Source organism: Drosophila ananassae, chromosome 3R (genome assembly GCF_017639315.1).
Source record: "Drosophila ananassae strain 14024-0371.13 chromosome 3R, ASM1763931v2, whole genome shotgun sequence".
NCBI lineage: Eukaryota > Metazoa > Arthropoda > Insecta > Diptera > Drosophilidae > Drosophila > Drosophila ananassae.
Window position 1 is genome coordinate 24011979 of NC_057930.1, and position 16686 is coordinate 24028664.

General features: G+C 43.5%; 1 protein-coding gene across 3 annotated transcripts in view; it reads right to left on the reverse strand.

Moving 5' to 3' along the window:
* Positions 1–240: 240 nt before the first annotated feature.
* The window catches only part of LOC6497992 (roundabout homolog 2), a 38543-nt gene continuing 22097 nt past the window's right edge, over positions 241–16686 (reverse strand). Inside the window, exons 3-13 of one of the 3 annotated variants that reach the window (XM_044716027.1) lie at positions 14387–14489; positions 10138–10422; positions 9647–9787; positions 9450–9581; positions 8033–9337; positions 7823–7921; positions 7228–7468; positions 6667–6827; positions 5351–5627; positions 1529–2454; positions 241–329 (exon numbers count right to left, since the gene is read on the reverse strand). In XM_044716027.1, coding sequence (XP_044571962.1) covers positions 256–329; positions 1529–2454; positions 5351–5627; positions 6667–6827; positions 7228–7468; positions 7823–7921; positions 8033–9337; positions 9450–9581; positions 9647–9787; positions 10138–10422; positions 14387–14489 — 3744 coding nt within the window. In that variant the 3' untranslated portion in view covers positions 241–255. Of the gene's footprint in view, positions 330–508; positions 2455–5350; positions 5628–6666; positions 6828–7227; positions 7469–7822; positions 7922–8032; positions 9338–9449; positions 9582–9646; positions 9788–10137; positions 10423–14386; positions 14490–16686 lie in introns of those variants that run through there. The other 2 variants (XM_001961816.4, XM_044716026.1) reach the window with 2 other exon arrangements.

Consider the following 16686-nt stretch of genomic DNA (forward strand, 5'->3'; position numbering starts at 1 on the left):
GCAATTGCAGCTTTTTGCATTTTGCAGCAGGATATGATGGGGGGATGATGGCCAAAACAATGCCTCAATTGGATCTATACATTAATGATTTTGTAGAACAAATTGGACTTTTGGGCGGGGCGACTACAAAGTGCATAATTAATTAGCTGGTCGGACTGGAATATTCCGCCGCTCGCCGGAAATCAGTTGAAAGTTTTGTGGCCCAGCCGCAAAATAGTTGGGTTTACCTGGTACGAGGCTCCCTTGGAATGGGGCTCAAATCACAAAATCCATGGAATTGTCCAGGACCATATAGGCAGAACTGTGTCGACGCCAAATGGTTCTGGCCGCTGAAATGGAAAATTTCCGCACAAATTAGAGCCAGTTTGTCCGCAAATATTCAGCTATTTGGGCAAGGAGACTACCAGCTAGGGGTTTCTATTAAACACTATTTGAAAGGGAATTTTTAACCAGATCTTTAAACGAATGTCTGACCAATTAAATTAGCCTTATTATACCCAAAAACAACACTTTTGCGGTCAGATATTTTTTCCATTTAGTATTTTGTTTTTATTTTTTGTCTCATTGCATAATTTTTCAATAAATTGATTAATTTAATTTATATTACCTTTTTTCAGCTATACGCATAGTGGTTGTAATCCCTTTACTTCCGCTTTATTCGATTTTTTTTTAGCTATTCAAACTAATTCTAGTGTCAGTAAATTACATTTTAATGCTTTAATTACACGGTTTAAATGTAGGTTTAGTCGCTTGGTATTGAATCATTTATGATATTTTACATTTAACAGCCTTATTATTAGCATTTAATTACCTCTTTCGTGGCGGTGACCTTCTGTTACCTTCTCTCAACTAATTATGCATCGTGCGTCGTATAAGTTAGGGTTTTGTTCGTTAGGGTTCGGTATTCTTGTTTGGCTTTAACATTTTTCTCATTTTTTATTCTTTCTTTTAAACTTTCAAGTTTCTTCTAAAACTATGCAAGATATCGGTTGGGGGCTCTAGGCTGTACTTACTTTAACTACTTCTGTGCTATTTTGACTCGGTTTCGGTTCGCGTGTAAATTAATATTAAGGTTTTGCTTGCTCGAAATGCAATATTATTAAATGCTTTAAGGGGCTACGATTATATATAGAGTTATGGGAACTGTATTTACAAGCCAATATTTTCATGTATCTCTTTACATACATTTCGTTGTTGCTTTTCCATTTGGGGGTTTTCCGGGAAAGAGTTTCTTGGAGACATAGCCGGGAGTCTATAGCTATAGTGAAGGATGGATTCTGTGAGGGGTTCTATGTAGGTAAAATAAGAAAAGGATATGCCTTCCTAAGCTACACCTCCACTCTTTGTGCCTCTGGGAAAATGTCACAAGTGCGTCGTTAATTTATTGAGCAACTCTCTGGTTTTAGTCAAGCTTTTGTCAATGGGTTTCAAACTAGGGCCTAGACATTGGAGCTAGAGCCGAAGCTACTCAGGAATTTGCTATCGCCAGCTAAGCTGTTGACACTAGCTAAGGACTTGTTGTTGTCACCTGAGCCGGCCAGGAATTGGTGGTGTTGCTGGTGCTGCTGTTGCTTAAAGGATTGGTATGCATCCGAGCTGACTGCCGACCAAGTTCCATCTTTGGCCTTCACGTACAAGTGCTGCTTGTTCGGCTGCTTGCTGCCGAAATGATAATCCCCCGGAGCCGCGATCGAGGCACTCGAGGCCCAGTCGTTCAGCAGCTGATTGGTGGAGTTGCACAGACCCAGGCCGGAGAAGTCTCCACCCTCCGACGGGGGACCGCCGGTCAGGAAATCCATAGTCGCATTTGCATTAGTGTTCAGTGCGTTTTGCCTCAAACCGGATTTTCCCAAAATGTTATTTTCGCTTTTGTAGAGCGTTTTCGGCTGCCGTTGCCGTCTCAGAGTCCCGGCCCCGCCGCCGTTCGCCATTTGGGCCACCAGTGTGGTATTGGCATAGGCGCCCAGACCCTGTTTCAATGCGTTGCTGGCCAAAAGTAGTTGCTGCTGCTGATTGAACGGATTGGTTCGCTCCGTTTTCACGTCCATCTGATCCATTTTGTTCTCGGTTATGTTGATCTTTTTCAGCTTGGCAGGTGAGGCCGTCAGAATGGCCGTGGATGCCGTGGAAGTGGTCATCACATTTGGTTGCTGTTGCTGCTGCTGTTTTTGTTCCAGGCACCCGTAATGAGCACTCGGTGGAGCCGAATACATCCCAGTCGATTGGTAATCATTGCCCTGCTGGTTGTTGTTGATGGTGTTCTGGGTCGGTTTTGTCGCATAGCGGTTCTGGAATAGCTTCACATTGGCCACCACATTGGTGGTGGCATAGGCCCCACAGCTATCGTAGAGGGAGGCCCCACCACCCACCGACGGCTGTGGTGCCCCATGGGTGGGACTTTTGAATGTCGAGCAGGCGACTTCCGCATAATCGGGCATGTTCAGGGGCGACAGTCTGCAATGGGAGAGAGGTGGCATAATACCGGTTAAAAATTGATTCAATGGAGAGATCAGTGTTGTGTGTGGGATGATTCTCATTATTTGGATACACTGAAAAAAACTACAAGCGAATCTAAGCCATAAAATAAATTTAAAAAAAATTAGTATGGAAAATGGTTGATTAATCTCTAAGCTTTTTTTCTCAAGGATAATTTTCTTGGCAACCCCAACTCGCCACTTAGCAACCAACTAATTCCTTTTTCAAAGTGTATATAATTTACCGTTCATTTATGCCTGTCTGGGACTCCCATCACTCATTTCATAAATCATTCGATGTTGTTGCTGATGATGGGAGGAAATTGCTTTTGTTAGGCTTGTGAATGCAACTCCGGAAATTGTTCCATCTCACACCTACTCATTAAAAATTTTGCTGCAATTTCCCTTTGCGATAGCAATTGCAATTTGGTTAAATACACCAAAATACAATACAAAAATTTCGCCATTAGCATTTCAACTTTCTAATTAGAGGCGCTCGGGTAGGGGGAGTGTGGGTTTTGGGAAAAGCGGAAAATCGGAAAAGCAGTAAAATGAGGAGCCACAAGAAGAAAATCAGAGTGGTTTGGGGTGAAAAAACAACCGGACTCTGAATTCGAATCAAACTTTTCTACATGCGAGTTTCTGGGCAAACAAAAAAACTTTTTATTGCGCAAATTTTTGCACACTAATTAGCTAATGAGATAATGCTTATCTATGGAACCGCGTTTTTTTCCAATGAGTTCTCGTAAAAATTTACTTGAATGTTTGTGGGTGGGTGGTGAAAGTTTCTAGAATAGTTTTGGCAGTTCAGTGGTGGTTTTTCCTAAATTTCTAATTTTTCTTATTAAATCTTTAAAATTTACTTCTAAGATTTACTTAAAATATGATTATTCTTCAAAAACAACCGCGCCAAGCCAATTAAATGGCGCTTTTAAGAATGACGCTCATAAGTATGCTACGGAATTTGAAAAGTTTCCAGCCATTAAGCTGCGGCCTTAAGGACATCAGGGGAATATGAAAAATATGCAGATCTGAGGAGTCTGTTTCCTCCCCGAGGACTATCAATTTTTAATTGTTAATTTAGCGGTGAAAATTGCGTTTTTCAGGAGGGCTGGGCTCTAAGAACTCACGCATTCGACAACAACCGGCGAAAGAAATTAAATATTTTAATTGGAAATTTTTGGTAATGACGCCACCGCCGCCCGCACGTGTTTCAAGTGGATTTGAAGGGCGGGGAACGGTGGGGAGTGTTTATGTAAACAAGGAAAATAAAAGACGATTCTGTTTTTGTATTTCTATCTGCTTATGTTATACTTTTTACGACTTTACAAGGTTGTTAAAAGTGAGCAACTGAGGAAAAAGTTCGCTTCGCGGGAACACAACGGAAAAATTGAATCGGAAATAATGAAAATCGCGTAACGGAAGTGGCAACGGCATTGAGAGGGTGGGGCAAAAGAGGGTGAGGCAGGAAGTGTTCCGAATTGTAAGTGAAGTGGAAGTGAGGGCGGGGGTTAAAGGTGGCGGATATTTCATCCAAACAGCTATTGTGAGAGGGAAGTCTAAACAAATAAATGCGTAAAATGCCGCAAATAAATACGCGAAAGTTTTCCGGGCTATGATGCTGGGAGGCTGTAAGGTGGGAGTGGGACAGGTGCACCGAGAGCAGGATAGCAATATGTCGCCAGCAGTTGCCACTTTTTATTGCGTCTTGTTTGGATTTTGGTTTCATTTTTGTTTTATTTTTTTTTGTAGTCCTTGCTGCGCGTTACTGTTCCTGTTTTATTATTGTTGCCGCAACGGTACATTAAGCTTTAAGGCAAGAAAGGACCAAAAAAAACAAAAGGACTTTTTTTCTGTACATTTCTGAGTAGAAATAATAAGGAAAATAATAAATAAGACGAGGGAGAAATGGCCAGTTTGAACATGGAACTGGGATTAGGCTCAATGGAATTAAGGCGATTAAGGGAAAACATTTTAAAGTTTGAAGAAACTTTGTTGAAATTTTTCAGGAATCATTTGACAAGCCGAGGAAGATTTCTTTTTGCGCTGAAAGTCAAAATTGGGATTGGAAAGTTCCCAAGAATTCACTCACAATTTAAGCCTCTTCAAAGCCGAGGATGTCAACAGAATTTCTGGACCATGTTCGAATTTGTCAAGTAAATAAGATCTTTTAAAGTTGAATATGCTTTTCTTATGATTTCTGCTTTTTAAACTTAATCCTCCTCCGAGAAGGAAAACTCCTCTGGAGTCTCTTTAAGGGAAACCCACAAACCCAAAGAACAACAACGGAACAAAGTAAATTCCGGATAAAACAGCCCCGGGAAATTTCGAATGAAATGCGTATATGGAAATTAAATAACGCTACCGCTGCATGTAAAAGAGTGCAGCCCCCCCTCGTGCCACGCCCGAAAACATCGACCGCCCCTCAAATAACGTAAACAGTTCCAGCCGGCGGTAAGTTACCATGGCCCAAAGTAAAACCCGTTCAAGTGTAACAATTTAATGGCGTTTGTTGTTGTTGCGGTGCTCTTGGAGGGGGTTGGGGATGGGGGATGATGTACCGAAGAGGGTGCTCCTGTCCTGGGGGTGGTTCACCATTGGCTGGGGGTAGGGGGAAGAAATTTTTATGGAGGCAGCGGTTGCAACTCCACAAAATATATTTTACGAGCCGGCTCGTAAATAGTGCCATGGATCTGTTTCTCGTGGCAGGAAAGCCTCCCACTGCCAACCCCCACTATTCTACCCAGCTTTTGACCAATTTAAGCCTTCTGCTTGCCAATTTTTATTGTAATTAAACAGTCACCGAAGCGTAGACAGGATATTAAGGCAACCAACCAACTTCCCGAGCAGATAAACAAACCGAAGGAGCAGCTTACCTCTCGTAATCGGGCAGTAGGGTGGGCGGGTGCTGTCCCTGCTGGGCGGTGGCCTGTGCGTATCCCGGAAGTTGCTCCTTTGTCGAACATGTGCCGCCACCATTGCCGGCTCCAGTGCTACGGTCGCCCTGTCGCCAAACGCCACCGGTGGGATCGATCCAGAGCCCATTGGGGCCAGTTGCGGCGACTGTCGAATTTGAGCCAACGGCACCGACAGCTCCGCCTCCATTTAGCGGCAATGTTGGAAACTTTCGCACGGTTCCGATTGCGTGATTGCCTGAAATAAAAAAATATGTGTTATATACCTTATGCCAGACAGAATATATCGAAATGGCAATGGTGCTGGGCCGGTGCTGTGCCGGTGCTGGGCTGGCAATGATTACGGCTCGTTAAAACTAAAACCCGACCAGACCACACCAGTTCAGAGGGTAACGTGCAAATAATAAAAGACGGAAATTACTTTTTATATTCAATTGGCAAAAGCTCTTGCCCGCCCTTTTCCAACAAGATTGTAAATGCCCTGGAGTTGTTAGACCTTAGGGGTATTCGCACTGAATGAGCTGCCTAACCAAGTTTGTTTGAAAAACTGATGAGAAATCCTCGAAATTCAAACAAATTGAAGAATCAGGATACCCACTAGCCCCTCTAGTATTTTATTTCTTTATTTAGAGTACTCCCAGCCAGACAATTGATGTGATTTTCACGTGAGCATTTGTCGTTTTTATGCTCTTCGCTACAAAGTTCCCATTTCCCCCAAAAGTTACCATTTTTTGGGGCCCCCAACTGGTGCTCTAGTTATCGTGACTTGTTTATCTTTTTTATAGTCGGTTTAACCTTGGCGCTGTGGCTTACTGCCAAAGATTATTACCCGCGAGTCTTTACAATGTTATGAGTGCGTGTCCTGATGGCTGCAGTTATTGTGGCTTACAAAATGGCAACCTAATTGAGACCGACCATAAATGCTCAAGTCATAAATCATAGATTACGCAGAGGAGGAGCTTGTGGAGCTAAAGGAGCTGAAGCAAAATGCTTGCATGTCCCGGACCGGAATGAAGATTGTCCTATCAAAGTAGGGGGAAAATAATTCATGATATAGTAGTTGAATAAAGCAAGTACCATCTTTATTCCACAAAACCCAGTAGTCTCTTTAACAATTCATTCAAAATTTAAAGAATATCCCCCATTTTCAACCAAATTAAACCTCAATGCACCCATAAATCCCCAAACAAAAAAGAACAAGCAATTACCAGACACCCTCCCACCAAAAAAAAAAAAAAGAAGAAAATAAATATAAATTTAAATTAAAGTTCACTCACCATGTAAACTGCCCAGCGAAGTCTGCTTGATAAATTGATAGCGCTTGAATAGAACCAATGCGCCCAATAGAAACACAATTATGGCAATGATGGAGCCCAGCAGGACGATAAACCAGGTCTGTGTTAAAAAGTCATCGGCAATATCACGACTGATGGGATATCTGCAATAGACAACACAATAAAGAGACCGGAATGGAGAACGGCTATCGGAGGATGGAGCTGGAGCTGGAGCTGGAGCTAGAGCATTGTGTACGTGCCCGGGCAGAGGCTTAGTTTAATGGTCGTTGGTCGCAAAAGTCGTTGGCCATTGTCGTTGGCCGTTAATGGATTGATGTGGACCTCGCTGCGACACTTGGCAGTCAAATGAGCAGCATCACAATGCCCCAGCTCCGCCCACTAACACAAAAGGGAAATCCACTCGAAAAAATATTTATTTAAATATTCAATATAGTTGTAAGAGAAAAACTTTTAAAGATATTAAAATAAAAGCTACAGAAACTTTTAAAATTTATATTTTAAATCAACATCCTACTCCCTTTTCTCCCAGTGCTTTCAACTCACCTCGTATAGCCCGTGTCCAGGGACTGGGTGCGTGCATCGATGCGAAGAACGGCGGGCTTGCTGAAGGGTCCGACTCCCACCCGGGTGGCCGCCGCCACGGCAATGTAATAGGTGACTCCCGTGGTGAGATTCGCCAGGAGCAGTGTGGGGGTGGCCGCATCTATGGTCATATTTTTGAATATCCGCGTCGTATTGTGCACGTCCAGGCCTTTGACGACCACATTGTAGCTGGTGAGGATTCCTGTTCAATGGAGGGTTGGACGGAAGAATGGAGTCAGAGACGGAGACACACGCAAATGAAATTAAATGTAAACAAAGAAGGAGAGAATTCATCCGCATCGCGTTGGTTTACTGGCGGTATTTTTACAATCAAATTGTTTGAGGTGGTGAGTGCGATAAATCAGAGAGTCCTGCAGGACGTTTCAGTCTAGCGCATTTTCAGCGCAAACTTCTCAGGGGCTTAGGTAATCGTTTTTTAAATGAAAGGCATAGCTCAATATGTTTATTTAAGGGATTTGAAACAAAATATTTATCCTCAGGACCTAATCATACCATTAATAATCTTAAGCTTTCCCCAAAAAGGACTCTTACTTACCATTGCGTGTCCGATTCGGTTGCGGTGGCAGCCACTTCAGGAACACTGAGGTGCGATTGAATTGAATGGCCTCCATGCCATAAGGTGGCGCCTCGGGGACTGTTAACGAAAATGGAGAACAATGAATCGCAATTAGTGGCCGGAATCCGAATAAGAAAAACGCAAAAATAAGTAACTGGCTCAGGAAACTAACTACAAAATAAACCTTACCATCTTCCAGGGTGCGGACACGTCGGGAGTTGGAGGGCTTTCCTACGATGCTCTTGTAAAATGGCACAAGAAAAAACTCGTAGGTGGAGGCTTTTGCCAAACCGGGAACCGTACAGGAACTGAGTCCTTGGCCCTTGTTCAGCAGAGTGAGCATCTTGTACTCGGTAGAGTGCAGTTCCCGAGCATACAGGTAGAAGCCCTCGATGTATTGGCCACTGTCGATGTCCCAGGAGAGTCGCACGGTGGTGGAGTCACTGGCATTGGCCTCCAGGATCTCCACAATATCGTTGGCCTGCAGCAGGGTTTCCACGTCGCTCAGAAGCAGCTGCGAGGTGCCAGAGTTGTCGCTGCCGTCCCGGACCCCAACCAGTTTTCCGGCCGTTATGGGCTCCGAAATGGGAGAGGGCGGGGAGAAGCCCAGGGAGTTCTCCGCCCGAACTATGAACATGTAGGCCGCTCCTTGGGTCAGACTCTCCACCGTGAAGATGGGCTCACTCAGCCGGGAGGCAATCGGTATCCACGTCTTGCTCTGGTTCGTACAGTACATTTCCACACTGTATCCGAGGAAGGACGAAGCTCCTGCCTTGTCACTCGTCGGCCAGACAATTGTCAGGGCCGAGGATGTGGCATTCAGGACCTTGGGCTGCCCGGGCGCCGTGGGGCATTTACTCTGTTCCGGGGCTCTGTAGAACTTAATGTTCGGATTGGTGGGCAGCTCGATCCGGAGGAAGCCACTCCAAGTGGACTTTCCCGCCCTCGAGCTGGCCACACAAGTGTATAGCCCCTGGTCCTGCTGCCGATCGAGGTCCGATATTATCAGATCCCCGGCCGTAGTGATATTCAGCTTCGAACTGGGCTGCACGGGAATTCCATCGCGGTACCAGGATATCGTGGGATTCGGAAGGCCTATGGCCTTGCACTGGAGCGTGGCCAAGGACTTGATGGGCAGGGTCTGGTTCACAGGACCTGCTATGATGATGGGTGGGGGGCGATCCTCCTGAGAGTCCAAACTCAATTGCACGCGGGACGTTATGCTGGCCACCTCGTTCATGGCATTGCACAGGATCACCAGGTCCTTGTCCGTTCTTTGGAAGCGAGTCAGGGTCAGAATGGAGTGTCCTTCCTCGGTGTTCAGACTGTGAAACCGATCCAGCGGTGGGGCTCCCGGAAAGATCAACGTACTATTGTTCTTGATGGTCCAGAAGATAGTCGGCTTTGGGTTTCCAGTGGCCCGGCACTCGAACGAGGTATCGGCGCCGAGCTCCACGGACTTGCTCGTAGGACGTTGGATGAATTTCGGGGGGGCTATAGTGTGAGTGCGGGGAGTAGGAGGAGCATGGGTAGACTAATTAGCTAACAGTGCTCGACTAGCGGTTGTCTAAACCAGAATTCTAGGATACTAGCATTTATGACTTACCGTAAACCGTCAGGGTTCCCATGGCGGTGATGGCTCCCACAACATTGTCAGCCTCGCAACTATACTCGCCCTCATCGGCGATGGTTACTCGCTCCAGTCTCAGACTTCGATCCTCCAAAACACTAACGCGATCTAGGATACGAAAGAAAACTTTCTTTTAAGGACACTCTTACTTATTTCTTTTCCTTTGAACTTACCCAATGGCATGTTGCCACCAGAGGCGGTTCTCAGCCAGAGAACATCGGGCATGGGGTCGCCCCCCACCCGGCAGGGAAAGGTCACCGAGGCCCCCTCCAATACCGTTTGATCGTGTGGCCCTCGGATGATGTACGGCTTGACTGCAATGGACATACGCAAACATGGCAATGATAAGCGGCAATTTAATCAAAAGCCCCAAACCAATAAGGGCGCCACAAACCAAAGCCCAACCCAAGTCACATTCCAGCAAATTGGACATGACACATTGATTGGAGGTGCCTGGCTTGGGTGGCGGTCCCTTTTTCTAACCTTTAACCCTAGAAAATATTTAAAGCTTAGAAATAAAAGTCTAAAATTGCTCTTCCCTCTTTAATGCCAAGTTTAATTTCATTCAAAATATTTTAATTTTGTATAAATAAATTTAAAATAAAACCCATCCCTTTGTAGTGCCTTTTTATGCCACAGTGGCTGAAAAGGGTTAAGGACTCACCGTGCACTTTGAGCGTGGCCAGCGAGGACTCGCGCACGCCGACAGGATTCTTGGCTATGCACTGGTATTGACCCTCGTCAGTCTGCCGGGCATCCTGGATGGCCAAATTGCCGCCGTCAACGATGCGTATACGCTTCGAGCCCTCCAAATCCAATTTCTGGCCGCCCTTCTTCCAGGTGACCGTCGGCTCGGGAATGCCCCGGGGCGGGGCGCACTCCAGCAGGGCGGTATCGCCCTGGGCGATCCGTGTGTTTTGCGGCTCCAGGCGGAACTCATCACGGAGCACTGAAATGGTGGACAGGGACATGGGTGAAAGGGCATGTGAGTGGAAGAAAGATGAGCAAATGATTATTACGAAGAGTATGTGTGTGTGTGTTGGAGTGTGCGGCTTGGCCCCTGTCCATTTGTTGGTGGTTATAAATTATCCCGGGGTTTTTGCATGATAAATGCCCCACGTCGGTGTCGGTGTCCTTGTCCCCTGGCCCTCACCATCGCCCTACTAGCTACTCCCTATCCTGCGGCTTTCTCTTTCCACTTTCACCGATGTGGGTATGAGCGCGTGTTTGCGGCCTGACAGCAAAGATAAATTGTTGGTAAATGGCATAAATGTGATTTTTATACGAGGAGCCACTGCAGGAGAAGCAGGAGCGGGCAAAAGGGGCAGCTCCCAAGAAAGATGGCCTTCTAATTTGTAAAAAATTCCAGAGGAGACACCATTTTCTACGCAGCTTTTAAGCTAATTTAATTCCATTTGTTATTGATTGTAGGGACAAAAAATAAGTGAGTATATTAATTTGATAAATGCCATCAGGAGCAAACGCTGATGAAGTGGAAAAATAAATGACAGCTGCTATCCATGTCATTACACAAATGTTTGCATTAGCATTGAATGAATAAATTCCATTTTTTACTAAAATAATATTTAAGAAAGTAAATGGAAAATAGGAGCTTTTTTAGTGTTTAATGAATAATTTATTAAATAAACACAAGGTGTGTATTTTTACATTCAAATAGAGTTTTTATTGCGGATTAATATCTATTAAAAATAAGTATTTTAACTTGAACAGCAATCTATTTCTATAGTAATATCTTTCTAAAGGACTCCTGATTCAACGTTGAGCCATTCTACTTTTCTATCATTACTTTCAGCCATTTTCCTGTCACAATCCGGCTGACTGCATTTATTCCTGAAACGGAGAGTCCTTTAGCATAGTAAATCAGAGTATTATCAACATTTTGCTTTAGCATTCGCAGATTTGGAGCGACTAAAGCGGAGAGCAGTAATTCAGCCGGCTCCTCCTTTTATCGTCCTTTGTAATGGTGTGGTCAGAGGGGAATGCCGTAATTTGCACACACCTCAGAGCTCTATTTGTCCTGTGTGCATATCACAGAAAGAAGTTTTCTTTTCCATTCACTTTTTTTCGGCTAAAAAAGAAGTAGTATAGAGGTAGAGGGCAGGCAGCTCAACTTCAGTGTAATAAATCAAGCAACTTTCAAGCACTTGAAAAGCGTAGCCAAGTAAATTCTCTGCTTTTTTCGACTCTGCTCCTTTTGGCCTCAAAAGCAACCTTTTGTGCAGCGAAAAAATATAGTATATATAGTACATATATATGCATGGATATTCATCGTATAAATCCATAGCGAAAGCAGCTTTTACGTAAATTAAATTTCGCTTTTCCTTTATTTCCCTGCTTTTCTTTTTTTTTTTAATCTACAAAGTGAATAAGCGAATTCTTTTACATTTTAGGGTGCTTTTTGTTGTCGGTCGAGATTTCTTTTTGCCGTGGCTTAGTTTTTGCCTTAGTGGTTATGCAAAAATGTGCTGAAACCATGACTTTTATTAAATTTAAAGTTGAAGCGTAATAAATCAGCATGAATCAAAGAACTCACGGAGCCAGCAACCATCCCGGGCGGACGCAATTAAAGTCGGGGCCAAAACTTTTAATAGAAGTCCGGGCCGAGCTGGAAGTCTCGATCCGAAAAACACACACAGCAGGAAACACGCCAACCATCAATAAATTAATCAAAGTCATAATCAGTGTCAGGTTCAGTGCCATTGGGCGAAAAGTTGTGTAGGCCTCGGCGTCGTCCTCGCTGCTGGTCACGGACACGGACTCGGCAGGCAAAAAAAATAAATAAATAGCTGCCGAGGAAAAGGTGCAAAACGCTCTCAGGCGTACCGATTCGGACAGCTCCCGATAATGAGTTAATAAATGACCGTTTATCTATATTTATCACGGCCGGTATTATGTGTGAGATTTATGATAGGAGGATGCCGGATATGGCAACTACTTCAAGTCTGCGACGTGATCGATTAAAGCTAATGAACAAACTGTCCTGGGATAATTGCGAGCCACTAAGAGAAAGTTATGCGATGATTACAATTAATTGGATAATTAAAGGTGCGATGAGGGGAGAATGGTTTCCCTTAAAAGGATGTAAGGTGTAGCCTTTTTTAAAGGCTCTGCGAAACCCTAATAACCATAATCTGAGCAAGCAAAGCTTCTAGAAAATAATATATATGGTTGCTAAAACGTCAGAGGAGATAATTCCCCACAATTTTTCAACGCCTACTCTGCATATGGCGGTTTTCGTTCCTCCCATTCTCCTGCGAGGGTGTCCTTTAATGTTGGGTCAGAAGTCTGCGTTGACAGCGTGGCTCAAAGCGAAATTGCGCTGACAACATCAAATATATATACTTAAACACACACAATGTGCAACTTATGTTTACTATTGACAAACCCCCAATAAAACCACACAAAAAAAAGGAATAAAAAGCACGTGAACAAGTGTGCCCGCCTACGAGCGGAGGTCCTGTTCCTTCAGCCGGCTGCCTCCTGGCTTCTGCCGTTTGCTGTTCGCTTTTTTATTGCCTAACCCAATCAATGTGAACGCCTTTCGCCTTCACCAAGTTCTCCGTATACTTGCTTTTTTTGTATCCACCCCAAGCCGCAATAACGACGTTTTAACCAAGCAAACAAATTTGACGTGCTTTTCGTGATTTACATGCAAATATTGAAAAATATTCCCCAAGGATATACCGCAAAAAGCAAGCCCCACTCGGTGTTCTGGCTAAACAAGACTCGCAAAAGGATCCGAGTGGGAGAAAAATACAATCCTAACATGAAGGCAAAATAAACTCCACGAAGCAATATCGATTTTCGTGTGGGAGGAGATCCAGGACATGACAGCCAGAAGGACAAACAGACAGACAGAAATGAAAAGGCAGCGGCAAATAAAAGAAATATTAGCCAACAAAAGACAAAGTGGCGGTCTCTATCGACAGGAGCGGAGAACACTCGGGTGGGGGGAAGGATTCAAGATATCCTGCTTCTTGATCCCAATATGTAATTGCAACTGTTGAGAGGACTTATCCCTAAAACCTTTGAAATGAGAGAGGCGAAAATATAATAATTCTGTGAATGCTAGGATTATTTTATTTTAAAATCCATCCCCGTAGGACAGGCCTTAATTGCCAAAATATTTGCCTCTGACACAGGCCATCAAAATTCTGGCCAGACCTATCCTAACTAACAATTTTTTATTTCGACCATATGCCTCAATAAATCCCCACATATCCACAAAAATACGGCCCAACCTCACTCTTGAGGGAAAAAAATGGCTAAGGCCATCCGAGTAAGCCTTTTTGACTTCAAAAACCAAAAAAATGCCAAAGCAAAAAAATCCCCAAAAAAAGTTGGGGGAAACTGACACGAAAACGGCAGTATTGGAGGCGGCAATAGAGCGTGCAGAGAGTGATAGAGATGGCCATAGAATGGGGGAGGGAGAGGGCACGAGTCCTCTGACAAGACAAGTGGGTGCGTTCGAGCGTAAAACTTGTAAACGCAGCAGCTCCACAGCTAGTTAGTTAAGTGGGCGGGTGCTGGGCGGCTTCAGCTGCTGGTTGGCAAAAAGGGCAAAGCTGGTAAGACCCCTTTTCCCCGCACCACTCTGGACAACAACAACATGAACAGCAGCAAAAATCAACATCAATTTAGAATATTAAAAACGCACACCACACATTTCAAGGATGGAGTGTAAGGACACTTGAAAAAAGTGATATAGAAAAGGTAGCTATAGTCGGGATTTTATAAAAAAATATATACACTGTAGACTTTAAGAGTAATTAAAGATAAATGGATTACCCAAAAATTACATTCTTTAACAAGTCTTATTATTTTAAAGGATATGTGTTTGTTTTTCTTTGTGTATTTTGGACTGTGGGTACTGGGGATTTAAGCTGACTTACCCGCTACTTGCAGCGTGGCATTCCGACTCCTTGCCACGCCCAGTTCGTTCTTGGCCTCACACCAATAGACGCCGGCATCTGTTTCGCGACGTGAATTGACAACCTGGAAAAAAAATATGGTGGCATAAGAATGAGTTTTGAGCTGCCAAGACAAGATGGCTAAGAGGCAGTAATGGCAAGTGGAGGTGGGGGCTTGAGAAATGAGTTGGAGTCAAGGGCCAAATGCGAGTAATTTTAATTGAAATGAGCAATTCGTATTCATAAAAGGATAAAAATTGGATGGAGTATGCTTATACATAATTAAAAACAAAGATAAAAATATAAATGATGAAGAAATTATATACTTTAAGGCACATTTTTATTTCAAATTTCCAATTCCCTTCAGCGTATAGTGTACTTTTCATTCTTATGAAACTCTTTCCAATTTGTAATTTCACAAATGGAACTGAAAAAGAACTCAAAACTACATCCAGATGGAAGCTTTCTAAGACGTTGAGTTGCTAGCTGCTGCTTCGGATGTTGTTCCTTCATGGAGGACCTCCCACTTTTGGCTTTTTCTGGCCATAAAACAGCCAGCAATCTGTTGTCTGTTGCGCGTCTGCTGCCTTCAAGTGCTCAAATCATAAAATGTCTCTGGAGCAACTTTATAGTTACTACATGTCCTGCCATCCCTTTTTGCTCCTTGGAGTTCGCTTTTTGCGAGGGCCCTTCCCCTTTTGTGTTTGTTGTCTACACTGTTTGTTTATTTGTTTTTCGGAACACAAAAGAATTCCCCAACATGCGCTTAAAATTAAATGTCAAACTAAGTGTGTTTGTGTGTGTGTGAGATGCTGTGCCATATTTATCTGGTCCTTGCAGCAGGAGAAAATGAAAGAGAAGCAGCCGGCAGTGGCAGCAGCAACAAAGTTCGCACAATTTACACAACTTCTGCTCGGCGCTGAGCCTCATCCAAGTGAAATTAAGTGTTGCGCTAAGTGAAGATGACAAAAGGGTTCTTCATCTGTATTATTCTTTCATTTAATCTTCCTTCCTCAGCTGAATATACACATGTGAGTTCGAGCCGCGGGTGCGCTTTATAAAACAAATAAGTTGAAGCGCCTCGGGCCTCGGGCCTCTCGATTGTCGTACTTCATATGTGCGGGTTACTAAGGAAAGGCGAACACAACAACCAGTCTGGCAAGAAAAGCAGAAATTACAGCTCAAAGGCAAGAAGATTACGTGGCACAAAGTAATAGTAATGCGCATTCTAGGACATAAATGCGGGAAAGTTCATTAAAGATGCTAGAAATTTCTAAATTATCAGAAACCATGCTATCTAGATAAAAACTAAGTTCTTAAATCAAGCAGGGCTTATAAAACCCCTAGGATTTATTTCATCCTAGGAAGCCTTCATCCTATTCTTATTTAAGAAAGCCGCAACCTTCCACCTCGCCCTGAAAAGGAGGCAACTTTCTTTCGTTTTGCCTTTAAAAGTCAGATTAAAGTTTTTAATTCTTAAACTTTTCGTTTGATTCTGCTCAGATAACTTTGAAAAGTAAGCCAGACTCCTTTAATAAACTCAATCCAACCACTGACCCATTTTGCAAAGTCATCAACTGTTGAGCAGAATATTACGCATACGCCACGTTGGCCCGGAAAAGGTAATCCTGACCTAAGCTTATTAGCTAGGCACAGGGCGGATTGCTATTAAAAATTAAAATGAATTACGAAGGGAATAGTAGATAAGGCTACCTACCTAGAAGCACTTTTCCCTTTGCCAGATTTTCTGAAAAATTTAAAGAAAAACTCTCTTCTCTGAGATAATAAAATTAATCCGTACTTTGTTCAAAATTCTAAAAATTTAAGAGATAAAAATAACTCCTGTGTATATTTCCCCCTGTTGCTGCAAATTTAATTTAGATTTTGCAAAATGTCTGACATGGCTGGCGGAAAAAAGAGCAAAAGCCGAGGAAGAAAACATGGCGAAAAGTCACATACATTTATTTATATCTTTAATGACTTGAGCCGGGCGATTCGCTGCGAATTGGTTGCGCTCAGCGGATTTGCTGTTTTCTTATATTTATTGTTGTTATTATAGCATCCTTTATTTTTGTTTTTGTTGTTGTTGTTGTGCGTGCAAACATTGGAACTGATTTGACACCAAAGAGCAGTAGAATCAGCAGCAGTAGCAGCATAAAATAAAAAAAACCCAAACCGAGCCAGCAGGGGAAAAATATTTGCCGTGTGCTACGTGCAACTTTATGGTGGGGAATTTTTTCAGAGGATGGGGCAAGGACTTTTCCACCGGCAAACAGGGGGGG